The sequence below is a fragment of the Panicum virgatum genome, chromosome 8K, assembly GCF_016808335.1.
Source record: "Panicum virgatum strain AP13 chromosome 8K, P.virgatum_v5, whole genome shotgun sequence".
NCBI classification, from domain to species: Eukaryota; Viridiplantae; Streptophyta; class Magnoliopsida; order Poales; family Poaceae; genus Panicum; species Panicum virgatum.
In genome coordinates this window covers 11,993,235-12,009,310 of record NC_053143.1, presented here as the reverse complement: position 1 = coordinate 12,009,310, position 16,076 = coordinate 11,993,235, and the positions used below count along the sequence as shown (strand labels likewise).

The 16,076-nt window shown below is 45.4% G+C and overlaps 2 protein-coding genes across 3 annotated transcripts; both read right to left on the bottom strand.

Moving 5' to 3' along the window:
* Nucleotides 1–526: 526 nt before the first annotated feature.
* Nucleotides 527–2,924, bottom strand: LOC120643942. The gene has a single exon (XM_039920455.1). The coding sequence runs from the start codon at nt 2,657–2,659 to the stop codon at nt 851–853; it is 1,809 nt and encodes a 602-aa protein (XP_039776389.1). The 5' UTR covers nt 2,660–2,924; the 3' UTR covers nt 527–850.
* Nucleotides 2,925–4,294: 1,370 nt separating this feature from the next.
* On the bottom strand, nt 4,295–14,234 carry LOC120643943 (la-related protein 6B-like). Of its 2 annotated transcripts, XM_039920456.1 has the most exons (10): nt 13,516–14,224; nt 9,897–9,978; nt 9,536–9,630; nt 9,272–9,343; nt 9,077–9,156; nt 8,867–8,963; nt 8,034–8,081; nt 7,890–7,958; nt 5,458–5,598; nt 4,295–5,026 (listed from the first exon to the last, which is right to left on the bottom strand). In XM_039920456.1, exons 1-10 carry the CDS (start codon nt 13,885–13,887, stop codon nt 4,664–4,666), a joined length of 1,419 nt encoding a protein of 472 aa, XP_039776390.1. In that variant the 5' UTR covers nt 13,888–14,224; the 3' UTR covers nt 4,295–4,663. The 2 variants fall into 2 exon arrangements, with proteins under 2 accessions (XP_039776390.1, XP_039776391.1); XM_039920457.1 differs by lacking the exon at nt 5,458–5,598 and having other exon boundaries at nt 13,516–14,234.
* Between the last annotated feature and the right edge of the window lie 1,842 nt (nt 14,235–16,076).

Genomic DNA, 16,076 nt, shown 5'->3' with positions numbered 1-16,076 from the left:
CCGGACCCCCACGCAGTATGGGAGGTCTGGATGGACACAGGAGGTCCCGGACCCCTACGGGGGTCCGAGGCCTCGGCTGTCAGCTCGGAGCTTCCCTTCCTTAGGGACACGTGGCGTCTCCGGACCCATCCCCAGGCGGGGAACGGGTCCGGGGCCGTTGGTCTGGTGAGGAAAGGGCCTGACCCGTGGGGCCTGGCTGCTCCGTCCTTTGCGCGTAGTTACGGATTACTACGCGGGTCCTGCCTTGCTGCAGTAGGAGTGGGTATCCCTACTACAGGGTACCGACACACCAGATACAACTTCATTTTTACCGGCTTCATCAATTCGACAGTACCCGTACAGTACTATACACTTGCTTGCACATATGGGTTCAAATCAGAAAAGAGCAAGTAAATATACATTAGAATTTTTAGAACACTTACTTCTTCGGGAGCTGAATCTTTTGAGCTCTGACAGCTGCAAATGCACGGGAAGGAGGACAGCAGCAAGTCTCAACAGTGAGAGTATCACAACCAGCAGCCCACAATTAAAACAAATTATGAATTGATGCTTTCGAACAGGGGGGTTGTTTACAAAGTTGAAAAATAATAAAATAAACAGCTCTGCTATGCTCATGAAGCTCTCTGAATTATGACCAGTGGATTAAAAGGGACCACAAGTGGTTATTCCAGAAACAAATCTATCTACCAACATGATTTACATGTAGTGCCAAAGAGTGTAAAGCAAAACTTCAAATGCTGAAAAAGGTACAAAGTTAAGGCAAACACAGTGTTTGCGATGGTTCTAGTAGTACAATTGGTACACAACATCTGAACTGAGAATGCCCGCTGCAGTCCAGAGTTCAGACATCTCATGACTCATACAAGTCATTCTTGTAGAAGAGAGGCCAGTCAGAATCATCGGATGAGACGAGCTCAAATCCTTCTGCTCTCATGGACTCAGCAATTGGGACTGGGTTTGAAGAAGCCTTGCTGCTATCATTGTTCAGTTCATCACCGACGCAACTGAACTCAACAGAGCCAAAGCCACATACTTCCTGTTGGTGGTTGTCACCTCTCTGAGAATTTGTACAGCCAAGCAAAGCCTCGTCGTTGTGTGAAAGCACCGGTGAATCTTCATCATCAGGTATCCATTTGCAGCAATCCAAGTCGCCAATATCAAACATTCTGCTAACAAGCCCTTCTCGCCAGGAGATCCGAGTCTCTGCCATGACCAATTTGCTGAAACTCGTCTCCTTCCCCTTCAATTCTATGTCATGCGGAGACCTCTTAAAGAAGGACAAGTCTACTGATTCCAGAGACATTGGAGCTCCTGTGAATTGGAAGCTTAGCTCAGGCAATGGTGCAGGCAGCGCACCGCTTCCATCATAGTCATCATCCCCGGGCCTCGGGGACAAACTCATCATCTCAAGGCATTCCAGCACTGGATCCATCATCTTCATCGGACGACTGCCTGTCCTTGTCAATCCTGACCGTGTGCCATTGCTGACACTTTCAGGCCATGACTCACCGGACATTGCTGTCGGATCTGCCGCCGAACCGCTGTGGTAGCTGCTGCCCAGACCCTGCTGGGCACACAAACTGCGTAATCTGGCAGAGGACTCCGACGCCCTCTTGACAATAAGCGAGAAGGGGCTGATGCTATCGCCGCTGCTCGGCGTCTTCTGCACGGGGAGAAACCCAGAGGACGGCGTCGTCCCGGACGTGTCCGACGCCGGCGTGCCGAAGTCCAGCAGCCCGCCGAGCAGCGGCGAGCCTAACAGCCCCGCGCAGTCTGGGGAGAACCGCCAGAACGCGTCATCCGAAGAGCACCTGGGCACGAAGATCTCGTCCTCGAGCAGGTCCGCCCCGCCCCCGTCGCGCGGGGACACCAGCCAGTTCACCGACGCCTCCTCCTCGTCGCCGCCGCATTTCGTCGAGCACGTCCTGGGCTCGGCCCCCGGCGGCGGCGAGGAAAGCCAGCGGATGGACGCGCGGAACGGCTCGGTGCCGAGGCCCTCGCTGGGCGGCCCGCCCTCCCCCGCGATCGCCAGGATGCCCCGCGGGCGGCACTTGCGGCGGTCCCTGACGCCCGGCAGCACGTGGTGGCCCGCCGCGAAGCACGCCGGCGTCGCGGACCCGCCCGCCGCCGCCACCTCGGGCGAGATCGACGCGTGGACCGGCGGCGTCGCGCCGGTCGGCGGCGTGGCCCCCGAGCCCGCCTGCTTCTTCTCCGGCGTCAGCGCCTCGAGCTGCTCCGGGCGCCGCCCCTTCGCCGGCCACTGCTTCTTCCCGGCGCCCGGCTCCGGCCCCCGCCTCCGCGGCTCTCGCTCCGCGCGGGTCCTCGACTCCTGGTCCGGGATCCGGGCGGCGGACCGGGGCTTGGGGTCCGGGCGCCTGGGGGTCCGCGGGGTGGAGAAGGACCTGGACCCCGACGCGGCGGAGGAGGGGAGGAGGAAGCGGAAGCACCCGGGGCGCTCGCGCGCGGCGGAGGCGTCCCTGGAGTTGAGGTCCGAGAGCGGGCTGCGGCGGCGGGCGGTGCTCCCGGCCGCGGCCGCAGCCGCCTTGGGCTTGGGCGCGGTCGCGGGGGACGGGGACCGGGAGGGGGAGGGCTTTCGGTTCCGGGGCCTGGACGCGGAGGCGGACGGCCGCGGCGCGGCGGCGGTGGTGTAGGAGGGCATGGCGGTGGGGTCGGGAGAAGCGGCGGCGGGTGGTCACGGGGATGGGGTGGGTGGAGGCCGCCGCCGCATCGGGGTTTGGACCGTGGGGAGGGAGGGGGAGGTAGCCGTTGGAGGAAGCCGATGGAAGGTGGTTTGAAAGGGGTGGGTGGGTATTGAGATCTCCGCGTCAACCATGGATGGACAGGGATCAAACACTTCAAGGGCGGATCCTCCTCCTCTGTAACGGTAATCGCGCCCACGGCAACGGAACTGCAGGGGAGTGTCGGATTCAGAAGTCAGAATGCAGAGGATCTTTTGCAGATTGATTATCAGGCTATATTAGAAGTGTTTGATGGTATTTTCTTTGTTTTTACGGCTATTATTATCCAGGGTTTTGCTAATCTTACCTATCAACAACATTTGATGAATTGCATTGGGAGGATTTTAGGATTTGCCTATTAGGTTGGGTTCTCTATTTCGAATAAAAAACACGAGCTACCACATCATTTGAAAAAGGATACTTTCTCCCTTTCAAATTATCATTTAAATTCATTCTGTTCTACTGGTTGCTAGTAGTAGTATTTTTCTCTCATATCAAATCAGCACTAGCCACCAACTAGTCACCATTATTTTTATCTCACGGCAAATCAGCATCAGCCACCAGCCACAGCCAGCAAAACAGAGTGAATATAAATTGTTTTGAGTTTTATAGGTACATAGCTTTTACTACACATCTTGATATATTCATTATGTCTGCATACAGAACAAAATACATAGAAAAAAATCTAGATTACTCCCTTGAACTATAGCAAAAGTTTGGATAACCCCCTAAACTCTTTTTTGGTTCATTTTACCCCCAAATTATGTCTTTTGGTTTAAATTACCACCTAATACAATTTATTATTTTTGTTTCTCCATGCATAGTTGGAGTTTTAAGCTGAAAATTTACGAGAAGGTAGTACACATCATAACACATATTAGAAAAAAGCCATTATAATTTTTTGTCATAATTTTGATACGTCGGAATATTTAATAATAAATTAATCATAGAAATCCAAAATTATATAAAAAATAACAATGAAAAAATTATAAAAAAACGTTTTAATATGCATTGTGATGTTTACTACTACCCTGAAAAATTTGTAATTAAAATTCAACTTGTGTAAGGAGAAACAAAAAATATAAATTGTACTATGGGATAAAATAGACTAAATTGTATAGTTTAGATGGTAAATTGAACTAAATTATAGTTTATGGGATTATTCAAACTTTGGCTATACTTGAAAGGAGTAAATCAAACTTTTTCCAAATGCATATATAAGAAAATAATATATAATTAGAAATGGAAGGGAGTAGACTTAGCCAGGCCAAAATTAGACGGATAGAACGAGTTAAGGATCAAAATTAGACCCTCGGACTATGCTGCTGGCCTACATTTGGGAGCGCAACTAAGGTTTGATTTTGTCACAGGCTCGTTTTGGTAGCTATAGAGTGGCATGGAAGCGGTTTTTTTCTTTAAAGATAGCATTTTTTTTCCTAGAAATCCTTTCATCTTTTCATGCCAAGAGTGTTTTCTTCTGTTGGCCTTAGTCAGGGGAGTTGCCATGCTACGAAGATTCAACTGAGCAGTTCTCACCGTTCTTCAGTGACACCAACTAGATAAACCCCAAAATAGTATAAACAGAAATGATCGATCTCCTGCTATCATTTATGTCACAAGACACCAACAATACACAACCATTTTACACTGTTTAATTTCTTTTCCTCTTCTTTTAGCATGAATCCTTGCTTCTAAGTCTTACACCCAAAACTGCAGAAGGGGCAAAAAAAAAAATTGATCTTACAATGGCCGCAAACGTAGTAGTCGCAAACCAGTGCTCCGCAGGTTTTTGAAGTACACACAGCACATGCAAAAAGCGTTATATGGTCCATCAATTAGAAAGCCAACCTCCAAGGACAGACTTCTAAAAGGCAAGTCTCTCACCATATCCATGCTTCTTGTCTCCCAATTTGTGTGATTCAAGTTCAAGGTTCAGGTTCAGAAGCGGACACGCTGGGCCCTGATGGTTGCGGCTTCCCTCTGCCAATGGTGAATCCGCGTGTGCCATCAGGCATGCGAGGGCCTGGAGGCTGTTTGTTAGCTGTTGAGGATTGTTGTGGCTGCGGTTGTGTCTGCTGCTCATTCTTGTCTGGGTGGGCAGATGGTGGGGTTCCAACCGGATGGGCCACGCTACGGCTGTTACCGTGTTGACTGCTGCTTCGGTGCTGTTGCTGTTGATTGTGGTACTGTTGATTGTTATATTGGTGGTAACCACGCCCTCGGCCTCTGCCACCACGGCCACGGCCTCTGCCACGTCCTCTTCCCATATCTCCAATGCCATCCTCAGTCTGTACAAAATTAAAAATGTTATCAGGTCTGTTGTCACGCTAATGAAAATCCACATACAAATTAAACCTTGTACAGTGCCATACTGCTGGCTCTAAAGCAACTAATAAGCCAGGATATAGTGACAAGCAAGGATTAAAAATAAGCTGTAGACAGATGTGATATTCCACATGTACAAAACTGGTAAGCAGTAATAGAGGTTCAGTTTTTTTTCCCCTTTTCGTTTTGGCATCAGGCTTTTCAGTCCTTCCTGCAAAGAACAACTATTCTCTTTTCTGCTCAGAGATAACAGTTGCACATAGTAATTCTCTTTTCTGCTCAGAGATAACAGTTGCACATAGTACCCATATTTCAAAATATGATGGAAAAGGCAGATATTTTTTTTTCTCCTCCACTATTAGAATGAATGAAACTGGAGAGTAAAAGGAAGTACCATGTGTTCTACAGCTGCATCTGACAGTTGAGGTGCTTCTTCTAAATGTTTGTCATTTCGTTGATCAGAGGTGGAGACATTCTCCTCTTCACCATAACCATCAGCTTCATGACCACTCTTTCTCCCTTTACCTCCCTTCGTCTGTACCCCAAAGAGCAATCCACAATAAATTAGAGCTGAGACAAATGTTTTCTAATAAAAATAATTTTAAAAAGTGTTGTTGACATGCTTATACTAGAATATACAAACAAGTTTAAAATTGCATAGTTAACACACACTAAGCTTGAATTGATTTCAACTTCTGATAATAATTCACAAGTATTTTCCTACAGCTGGAGTTCTTTTGCACAGTTCAGTGTTTGAAATGTGATGTGTTGTGATTAAACAATTTTGATGCATAAGCTTGTCCTGAAGAATACTTCCTCCTCTGTCCACCCATTGTCCTGTGTTAGTAGCTTTTATTCCTTCTTAATATAATGACAGGGAATTCTCCTACTTGTTCCAGAAAAAATAAAAATCTTATATAGAAGTTCAAGTAGAGACTAGCTATCAATGTGCCTGAACCTTGAACTTATTTCTTTCGGGTTTCATCTCTAGCCTACCCCAACTTGCTTGGCAAAAAAGGCTATGTTGTTGTTGTTGTTGTTGTAGAAGTTCAAGTACATCGATCTAGTAAATTATATCCAGTAAAAAGTGAAGAAATGACTGGTCATTATTGACACTGACACGAATTCCATTCAGCCAAAAATGAACTGCATACACAAAGATCGTGACAAACAACTCCCTTTTGAATTCATTTCACTCAATGACTGAAGTATGTATATGTAAATAAAAAGTGCTCCCTAAATGCACTTTACAGTAGACCCAACTATGTTGGTACAAGGATAATAAGAAATGAAAACGATGAATGTATCAATGTGGCTTTAAGCTTTATGCATCTTCCTATGATGTAAACACAGTAGTACACGATTTACAGAACAAAGGAAAATTGCGCTATAATGCTATGCACAGTTATTTCAATTACAATTAACACAGCAAAATGAATATATCATGAACTGCGGGAGCTACTACTAAAATAATTATCCTGTGTTGCAGATTTATTGAAGAATGTTGAATATATTTGAGTGTCATACTTTGATTTTTCATTTTAGATGGTATCCAAGTAAAATATACAACATTAAGTTTTAAAATGTGTGATTTCAGAAGTAAATCTACAAAAACTTGATCAGTTTGTTTTCAAATGATTATGATGAAATTTCATTCCTTTGAAGAAAATTGTAAATCTCAAACTAAAACTCGAGTGGATTCTGAATGTCAAATGCTTATAAAGAAATTTCATTCATTTGGAGGAATTTGGAAGTTGTCACCTCACAATAAATTCTATATGATTTTATAATTGGTAATAGCATTCAACATTATTAGTGTTCATAAGCTTCAACACTTTGATATAAATATTTATTTCGCGCCAGTGCAAATAAATAAATAGTTTCCAAAAAAATATAAAATCAATATAGTTGATAATAGGCACAGCAAGCAACTGTTTTCAAATACGGTTATCAGAAAATTTATCTAAGTTGACATGACTCCTAAGCATAAAGTATGCTGATTAGGCATTAAACAAGTCAAAAGATTGTTTATTGTTGCATGCGACCAGAACATACAAAATCACTGATAAAACATAAATTCATGAGAACATTTTCCCTATGAGTCTGGTCCTAGCTTTGCCTTAAGTTGTTGAGTGGCTTCTATTGCGGTAAAATGTAGATTCAAAAGCAACCTGGTTCTGGAAGCATCTTTAAGGCTTCGAAACTGCTATACTGCTATACCTAGTTATTAGAACCGGACTGGACCGGCCGGTCCGACCGGTTGAACCGGGAACCGGAGACCCTGCCGGTTCGGTCCATGTAAAAGACCAGCCTGCAATTGAACCGGAGAATATCCGATCGAACCGGCGGTTTTTATAGAAAACCGGGCGGTTTTTATTCAAATGAACCGATCAAAACCGGCCGTGAGCTGTGGCAGAGAGAAACGTGAGGGAGGGTGCCTGCGAGGTAATAAATGTGGTTGGGGGGCTTCGAACGCAGCACACACGGTTCCCACCGGAGGGAGTTACCACTGCACCATTTTGTAGTTTGTGTTGTAGGATAAAACTTAATATATTTGAACCGTTTTGAACCATTGATTCAACCGGTCAGACCAATGAACCAGTGAACTGAGCACACTAGCAGTTCGATTACCGGTCCGGTTCTAATAACTATGACTGCATGTGTAGCATTGGCTATATAGAAAAAGGAAAACCCCTCGTACATATGCTACTTTTGTAATATGCCATCTTGAGGTACTATTGCAAGCTCCTGTATGTATGTATATTTGAACACCAATGCAACACCAAACCATAGCATGTGCAGTTGGTAAAGTGAACAGATAGTTACCATGCAAGCGCTCAACAACCGTACTCTGAGCCCACTTCTCCAGTTCCTCTCATCATTAAGTTCCACAAGCTGTACCACACGAAGCAATATAAGATAATGCATGTAAGAGACAATTGTACTAAAAGATGAGATAAATATGCATACCGCTCTTGCAGCATCTTCCATAGTATCATACTCAACAAAAGCATGCAGCTGCCATCGAGGGAAAAAAATATTATTTTGGTAGGACATAAATGAGCAAAAGGTGTATCTCCGTATGAAAAGACTGATGAAAAGAGAGATGAGAAATATAATGTTCTATTCTATCCTTTGTCAGAAGTAAGCCTTACACTTCAGTAACACTGAGAAAATGATGGGAATGTATTTCCTAAGGAACCAAATGGAAGTTTCCAGGTTTTGCATTTTTTTTGGGTTTGTTTGGTACAGTGGTTCTCTATTCCACGTAATATAGTGACAGGCACTTCTCCCAGTTCCAGAAATAAGAAATAACATCAGAATCTAAAATACTGATGAAGCAACACAGCACACAAACATTTCATTTATGCTCCCATTCCGATATGTGTTGTCACCGGTCAGGATGGGATCTTGGTTTCCAAATTTACGACAGCTTGCTTAAACTATGAAAACCATAAAGAAAAGGTTGTGACTCGAATGCAAGGGCAAGTTGTAGTGGAGCTACACCATTAAGGCATTCTAAAATCCCATTACGATGTTCAATATACATAGAATAGAAGCATTACCACTGTCTCTCCACTTTCCTAGGATGCAGGATTCAGGGAAGATTCAATGCACAGAGTAGATATTTACTAACAGCATTACAATTCAGTTCTTAGTAAGTATCCAAACAGGAGGAGCAATTATTTTGTTGGCAAAAACCACATCTAGTTTTGATTCAATGGACACCATCAGAAACATTTATTTACAGTAAGTAATAGAATTCAATTTCCAGCTTGGCAGATCTGTTAGTAAGCAATTACCTTGTTGGCAAAAAGCATATCTAGCTTGGCAGATCTGTTAGTAGCTGGACCAGTTCCAATGGGAGTCTGAGGGTAGCAAGTCCTAATTGTCCTCACACTTGAACATGGCAAAACATAAATAAATAAATTAGAAATGAAGAATATGGTTCTTCCAATTTTCATGACTGGAATGTACTGGTACATTTTACATAGACCTAAACTAATGTTTACCTGCCAACTGCTGAAAAGAGCCTCATTAGATTCTGGTAACAATGATCATCTGGAAGATTTTCTGCAACCACAATTCGGGCCTGCAACACAAAGGAGGTGTTCCTTATCTCTCAGTCTACCATAGATTTTATATCTAGGGAATACAATAGAATTAATGTAGCAGTGCCATTCAGTGTACAGTGAGTTTCTAATCACCTGAAGTTCTTCTAAATCTGATTCTGTAAATGGCTGCTCGCGTTTTACTCTTGTTCCATCATCGCTGACAACCTGAATATATGTCCAAATAATTTAAAATATTGTTATGGATATAATTAAACATCAATTTGAAAGGAAACATAAGCAACAGATAGTATACTGTGTATGATGTCATTAATCAGCCTACGACCAATCAGCAATCTAAGAAACTTCAGAACAATGTCTATGCTATGTAACTATCAATTGGACTATCATCGAACTCACAAGTTTTGATGAAGTCCGAAGAGCAGAAGCAAGCATGGAATTACTTTGAACCAAAGCCTTGATTTTCTTAAAGCCAGCAACAACTGATATTGGCACTGCATTGAGTGAGAAAGCAAGTCAGAATTTTAGATAAAAAACCGTATGTCCATATTCACTTGGAAGACTACTTTGACTCTCACCATCACCTTAAAGTAGCAAGACCTCAGACATGACTTGGTTTCTAATGATGGAAAGAAAGCTATATATTTTAAGTAGAAAATATTTTCTTTTTAAAAATCATAAATCGAAAATCAGGTATCGATTTGACACTACATATTCCACATTTCAATGAAATAGCTTCAGAAGCAAGCATACGACTCACCATATCCTTCAGGGTCCTTTGAAATAAACCTCATCAAATGTTCAGTAGTGGCCAGGTTTATATCACTGAAATAATATTCCACCTACAAGGTCACAATTTATGAATTTAGAAAATATGCCATTGACTGGATTTTCTAGATCACTAGCAGCCACAAGGCTCTAGATCTCGGATCAAACAAATTATAAATCATCACTCTCTGAACTTGAACAGAAAATGAAGCACTGACAGACTGAAACTGGAGAGCACCAATGATTGAACAAGCAAAAGAATACCAACTTCAACTTAGTTATAGTCAACTAATTATGCACTAAGAACCTATTTAATTGACATGATCGTACCCAAGAAATTCCCAGTATCATTACATTGTATTTCAGAGAACAATCATTTGCTAAAGTAAGGATGCCAACAACTTTCTCTTTTCAGTTTAAGCGGCCAAGATGACTGCTAGAATGTTTTTACAGCAGAATTAGTGCATTACAAGAACAGTTTGCTTATGAGAAATGTTACAGCAAAAAAGATGGGAGTACTATACAGCACAAAATGGGGCTTCGAACCAAATTGAGCAAAGCAGTAGCATCCAAAAAGTCAATAATAATCTATCACCTGGAGCATACTAGCATAGAGTAGTCACACATCACAAGCAATCAGTACTCCTACATGTTCAGAATTTGGACTTAATAGAAGATGAACACAATATCCAGCTCTCACTCTCTCAGCAGCATGGGATGTCATGACCGGCCAAGTGTACGAGAGAAGGAGAAGGGTGCGTGGCTAAAGGACTCGAAGCCGGACGCGACGCACGCTCCTCGTCGGTTAACAGATAGATCGTGTGCAGGTAGTTTCTAAAGAGTCCTATTTGTATGCTAAGATATTGTGTAATCAGTTAAGTTGGAGATTAGTAGATCTCTTGGCTTCCTGCCTGTGTGCGTTTCCTGCTCTCGCGCTGCTCTTCCTCGACGCCGGCGTCAGGACGGCGTCGAGGCCGCGTCGGCCGGGATCCGTCTCCCCGGCCTCCGACATCCCATAGCTATAATCTTCGTGGCATTAGCGTTCCTGACATGGGATGCTTTAGGTTCTAATGGGAGTAAATTCCACAACTACAGAGCATACTCTAAAACATGGATATCAACTTGTTTTGCCACTAACATACTTCTAAAGGAATAAAAATATTTGTCCTCTAGATGTCACAGGCCTGGGCTGGCAGGTCATGGCCCGGCTCAGACAACCTGACCGCCCAAGAAGGCGCGCGAGTGCCCTTTCCTTCTTTTTCTGTCAGGTCAGCGGTCAGCCCTGCTGAATCTTGTGTTGGCTTCGGAAAGCTGAAATTGTTAGCAATTTAAAGTTAGGGAAGTCGAAATTATTTAGAAAACGGAGGCTCCAATCTATAGTTATTCCATCTATTAGTTACTTGGGAGCCAAGTTGGGTCTTGCTATATAATGACAGGTGATGCGCCCTTTTTGGATCAAGCAAGAAAAAGATACAAGAGGTTACTTGTCATCTGATGCTACTTTCCTTCCTGTTCTGTCACCCCCTTTGCCTCTATTCCCTAGCACTACCACCTCCCATCCTTGTGCACACCATCACCACCTACCATTGCTGGTGACAAGGGTCCCTGGTAGCAACTTCCACTGCCTCACCCATTCACCACATTCAGCTACAGTCTTGGTCACACCCCACCCATCAATTATTAGGGAACCACAGAATTTTTTCGTCCATCATTATTACTCAACAGAAGGATGTTATCTAGCTGCTTAACCCATCAAAATGAAATACATCCTTATACAGATAATTAAATTTGAGATGTTACAAGTTACATTGCTTGCAGATCTATTCCGTTGGGAGTGATGCAATCCTTCTCAAATAAACACTTCTACATCACCGAATACTAAAAAGCTCCGACAGTTATCATGCTACAGCTAAGAGTAGACAGCTCAACCATAGCAATATTCGCCTTCTCAGTCAATTGACAAGTTAGATTGTTAGCAGCTACATTCCACCTCAATTAAACAACATGTGTGCCACGCAGCTCATACACAACCGTTACAACAAGCCTACAACTAAAAGCATGCAGCTCAATCTGGACAATGCTTGCCTTTTTATATTTCGAACAAATACATCAAGAGTAGCCTAACAGTTCCGGCATCCCAGAGGCTCGAAGATGTAGCAAATTTCATTACTTATGTGATTACGCATATGGAACTAGGCAGAACATCAATAGACAGGGAGAGCAGAGCATCTAAAGTGGGCTAAAGAGAATAGCTTCTATACTAGAAAAATTCCAAATTGAGCAAGTTTCGTTCCTGATCTAGTGATCCAATTGGGCCTATCCAGAATTTGAATTTAATAGCATGTATACACCATATCCACCTCTCAGCAGCATGGGATGCATTAGGTTCTAATGGAAAGTTAGATACCACAACTGCAGAGCATAATTTAAAACATGGATGTCAACTTGTTTTGTCACTAACATGCTTTTCAAGGAATAAAAAATCCACTGGATGTCACAGGGCTGGGCTACATGGGGCTGGCAGGCCATGCGCCAGTTCAGCCCAGCTGACCCAGAGGCGCAACCCAGCAACATAAGGATAGCTGACCCCACCATAAGGGACATGAGTGCCGTTTCCTTTTTTTCATCAAGTCAGCCCTGCTGACAGGTTGAGTTGGTTTAGGAAAGGGCCGGTCCAATCTATAAGGATTCCATCTATTTGTTACTTGAGAACCAGTTGCAACTCTCAATCTAATGGGATTGTACACCCATTTTCGACAGTTCCATCGCCCCCGTGGCCTCTAGGATGTAGCACAAACACCTCCATTCCCTGTGCTCACTACCCACCATTGCCGGTGACGAGTCGCTGGCAACTTCTTCCACCACCTCACCCATTCACCACATTCAGCTACAGTCTTCAGCACATCCCAGCCACCACTATAACCCCTGACCCTGGACCTTCAAGAATCAATCCATTATCAAATATTAGGGAACCACACCAATTTTTCCTCCACTGCTGCTACTCACGGGAAGGATCAGTTACCTGTTATCTAACTACTTAACACACGCAATATTCTCCTTCTCAATCAATTGACAAGTTAAACTAGTAGCAGCTCCATTCAACCTCAATTAAACAACACGTGCACATTGTAGCTCGTACGCAGCCGTTGCTACAAGCCTACAACAGAGAGCATGCAGCTCAACCCGAGCAATGCTTGCCTTTTTTATCCAACCCAAATGCATCCAAAGTTTCCCGCGTCTCTGAGACTAGAAGATGTTGCAAATCTATTCCCGATGTAATTGAGCCCATGGATCCGGGCCAGTCATAGAGTAACAGCGAGGAACATCTAAAGCGGGTGAAACGAAAAAATTGCAATATTAGGACTGCAAACACTGACCACTCGTGAATTTGCCACTCCCAGTGAATCACACGGTGGGACCATCAGTGCCTATGAAATGTGGGGCCAATGACAAAACTGCAAAGGCCAATGTTTGCGGTCCCATTTTTGCAAATTTCTCGGGTGAAACATCATACAGCTTCTGTGAGATTAAAAAAAAAAGGTCGCATATTGAGCAAACTCCGTTCCTGATCTAGCGACAGAGAGGAACTACGGAGAAGAGCATCCGCCCACCTGCTTCCTGATCTTGTGCACCGGGTCGTCGAAGCTCCCGTCCCTCGCCGGCAGCTCGGCCTCGGCCTCCTGCTCCGCCGCGGCGGGGGCGGGGGGACCGAACCTGGCGCCGGGGGCGGGGGCGCCGCCGGCGGCAACCGCCGCGTAGTACTCGAACGGCGGCGGCGGGGGCGGCGCGACGAAGAACGCCGCGGGAGGAGGCGGCGGGAACAGGCGCACGACCGCCTGCGGCGGGGGCGGCGGGGGCGGGGTCCCCGCCGCCGCGGCGCGCGGCACGAACTCCGGCGCCCGCGCGTTGAGGCGGCTGGCGGAGCCGCTCCGCGGGAGGCCCCCCGGCGCCCGCTCCTCTGCCTCCGAACCCGCGGGCTCCATCGGGGGGTGCTAGAGTTCCCGCGCCGGCACCGGAGCAGCACCTGCAGCGGCGGCGGCGGTAGCTAGGAGCGAGCAAGCAGCGAGCGATAGATAGATAGGTAGATAGATACAGCGAGCGGGGTGAGGTCAGCTGGTTAGGGTAGCGGCGGGCGCGGCGGAGAACGGGCCGGTTTCTCGGAGCTCGCGGGCGCCGGCGAGGCCGCGGATTTATAGGCGCGGGCTCCTTTCCGCTCCAGCGCCACCGGGGGGATCGGGCTTGGTCGGCGCCGCGGCGCTCCGCCTCGCCCCCTCCGATCGGAGCAGGAGGGGAGCAGACGGTCCGGAGGCCGCGTGGACCCGGCGTATGGGCCTGGTGCTGGCTGTTGGGATGCGGGTCGCGGCCGGCGGTGTATGGGCGCGGTGTACGGGGAGGTGCGGGTGGGCTGGGAGGGGAGGAGGTTGACTAGGCTGGCGAGGGTGTGGGGCCCAGAGATGGGTGAGAGGTGGCAGCAGCAGGATGGGTCATGGGATCGAGGTCGAGGCCGACCGCACCCGTGGCTGTCGCGTCCGTACGATGCGATCCGTGCCGCGTGGCGCTATCTGCTTCCCCGCTGCTTGGCTGCTTCGGGGGCCTGCAAATGGTAGAAGCTTGGGGGGCTTCCGGGCTTGTGCTGCGCTGGACAGGATTAGAGAAGTATTGTGATCGGCGTGTCGCCGGCGACGTTTTGCGTGGAGGAGAAAGAAAGTTAGAGAGAGAGCGAAGTGACCGACTCGCGAGACGCTGGCCGAAAACGGGCGAAAAGGCCCTGTGCCGCACTGCTGCTCAATTTGATTGGCTGAACGTCGCTGTCCCGAGAATTTTTTTTATATTTTAACCTTTTTAAAATTAATATTTTATAAATAACATCTCTCAAACTAAAATTCCAAGAATTAGCCTTTTTGGTCACGCCACGAAACTTGGCGTGACTTATAACTGAGTCGCGCCATTGCATGTAGCGTGACTCAACCGCCACGACGGCGCGATCCGAGATCGATTTCCACGTGGTGCTGACAAAGCGAAATGAGCTGAGCTAGTCACGCCAAGTTGCATGGCGCGATCCAACATTGAGTCACGCTAGAATGCATGGCGTGACCCAAGGAGGCTGCTAGCAGTGCGCAAAAATACAATCCATTTAGCCATATTTTATTATTTGTTTTAATTTGTAAATGGTCTCCTAAATTCTTGAAACTTGACATACACAATATATAAAGTGTCTGCGTTCCATTTTAACTATTTGCACTCCAATACATTATGTGGGAAATGAGAAATCTAATTTCTAATTATGCTAAATGGTTAGGCTTAGCATATGTGCAGGATTACACTTAGCATAACTAGAATTTGGATTTTTCATTTTATACATAATATATTGGAGTAAAAATGCTTAAAATGGAACACAAATACTTTATATATTGTACTTGTTAAGTTTCAAGAATTTAGGAGATTGTTTGGTAATTAAAACAAATGACGAAATATGACTAAACGGATTGTATTTTTGCGCACTTAAAAGCAGCCTCCTCGGCTAGTCACGGCAGCATGCTTAACACCCCGGAAACTAAACACACCCTATATTATACTAATAATGGATGAACCCGAAGTTTAATTAACTAGTAAGCAATACAATTACAACAGTCATATAAAAATTTTTCCCTCGAGACATCGTTAGATGCGAGTACTCATATGCAGGAACTCCACCGACTGGACTGACATATTATGAGATTAACAGTCTTTGCCCACATAATAACGTTGATGAGAATATCCCATATTAATATAAAAATAACTAGCCACATATCACACATACTCCATCCGTTCCAGAAAAAAACTGTTTGTTTAGAAAATTTCATACATTTTACTACAGTGAAAAATGATCATGTTACCTATAATTAAGGGCATGTACAATAGTTAGACAACATGCGTCTATATAAGTCCACGTAAGCAAAATGAGGTGATGTGGCCATCATTAAATGAGGAAACAATGTGTTGTTGTCTACTATCTCGTCTACTACTCTGCCTCATGCTCCCATTCAAAACAACATCAACTGTCGGCATCATCCATGCCATCAGCATGTGGCACTTGGTTTTAGAAGCTGCTACTGGATCGTTGCAAACCTGGATACTCCAGGTATAGCGGGCCAGGGTTCAGACATCCGATCCTCAGCACGGCCTCAAAAGA

Coding starts and splice junctions, on each gene's coding strand:
- LOC120643942 (XM_039920455.1), bottom strand. CDS start 2,659: ATGCCCTCCTACACCACCGCCGCCGCGCCGCGGCCGTCCGCCTCCGCG.
- LOC120643943 (XM_039920456.1), bottom strand. CDS start 13,887: ATGGAGCCCGCGGGTTCGGAGGCAGAGGAGCGGGCGCCGGGGGGCCTC. Junction 9,631..9,896: donor AAAGGACCCTGAAGGATATG/GTGAGTCGTATG, acceptor CACTCAATGCAG/TGCCAATATCAGTTGTTGCT. Junction 8,964..9,076: donor CTCTTTTCAGCAGTTGGCAG/GTAAACATTAGT, acceptor GCCATGTTCAAG/TGTGAGGACAATTAGGACTT.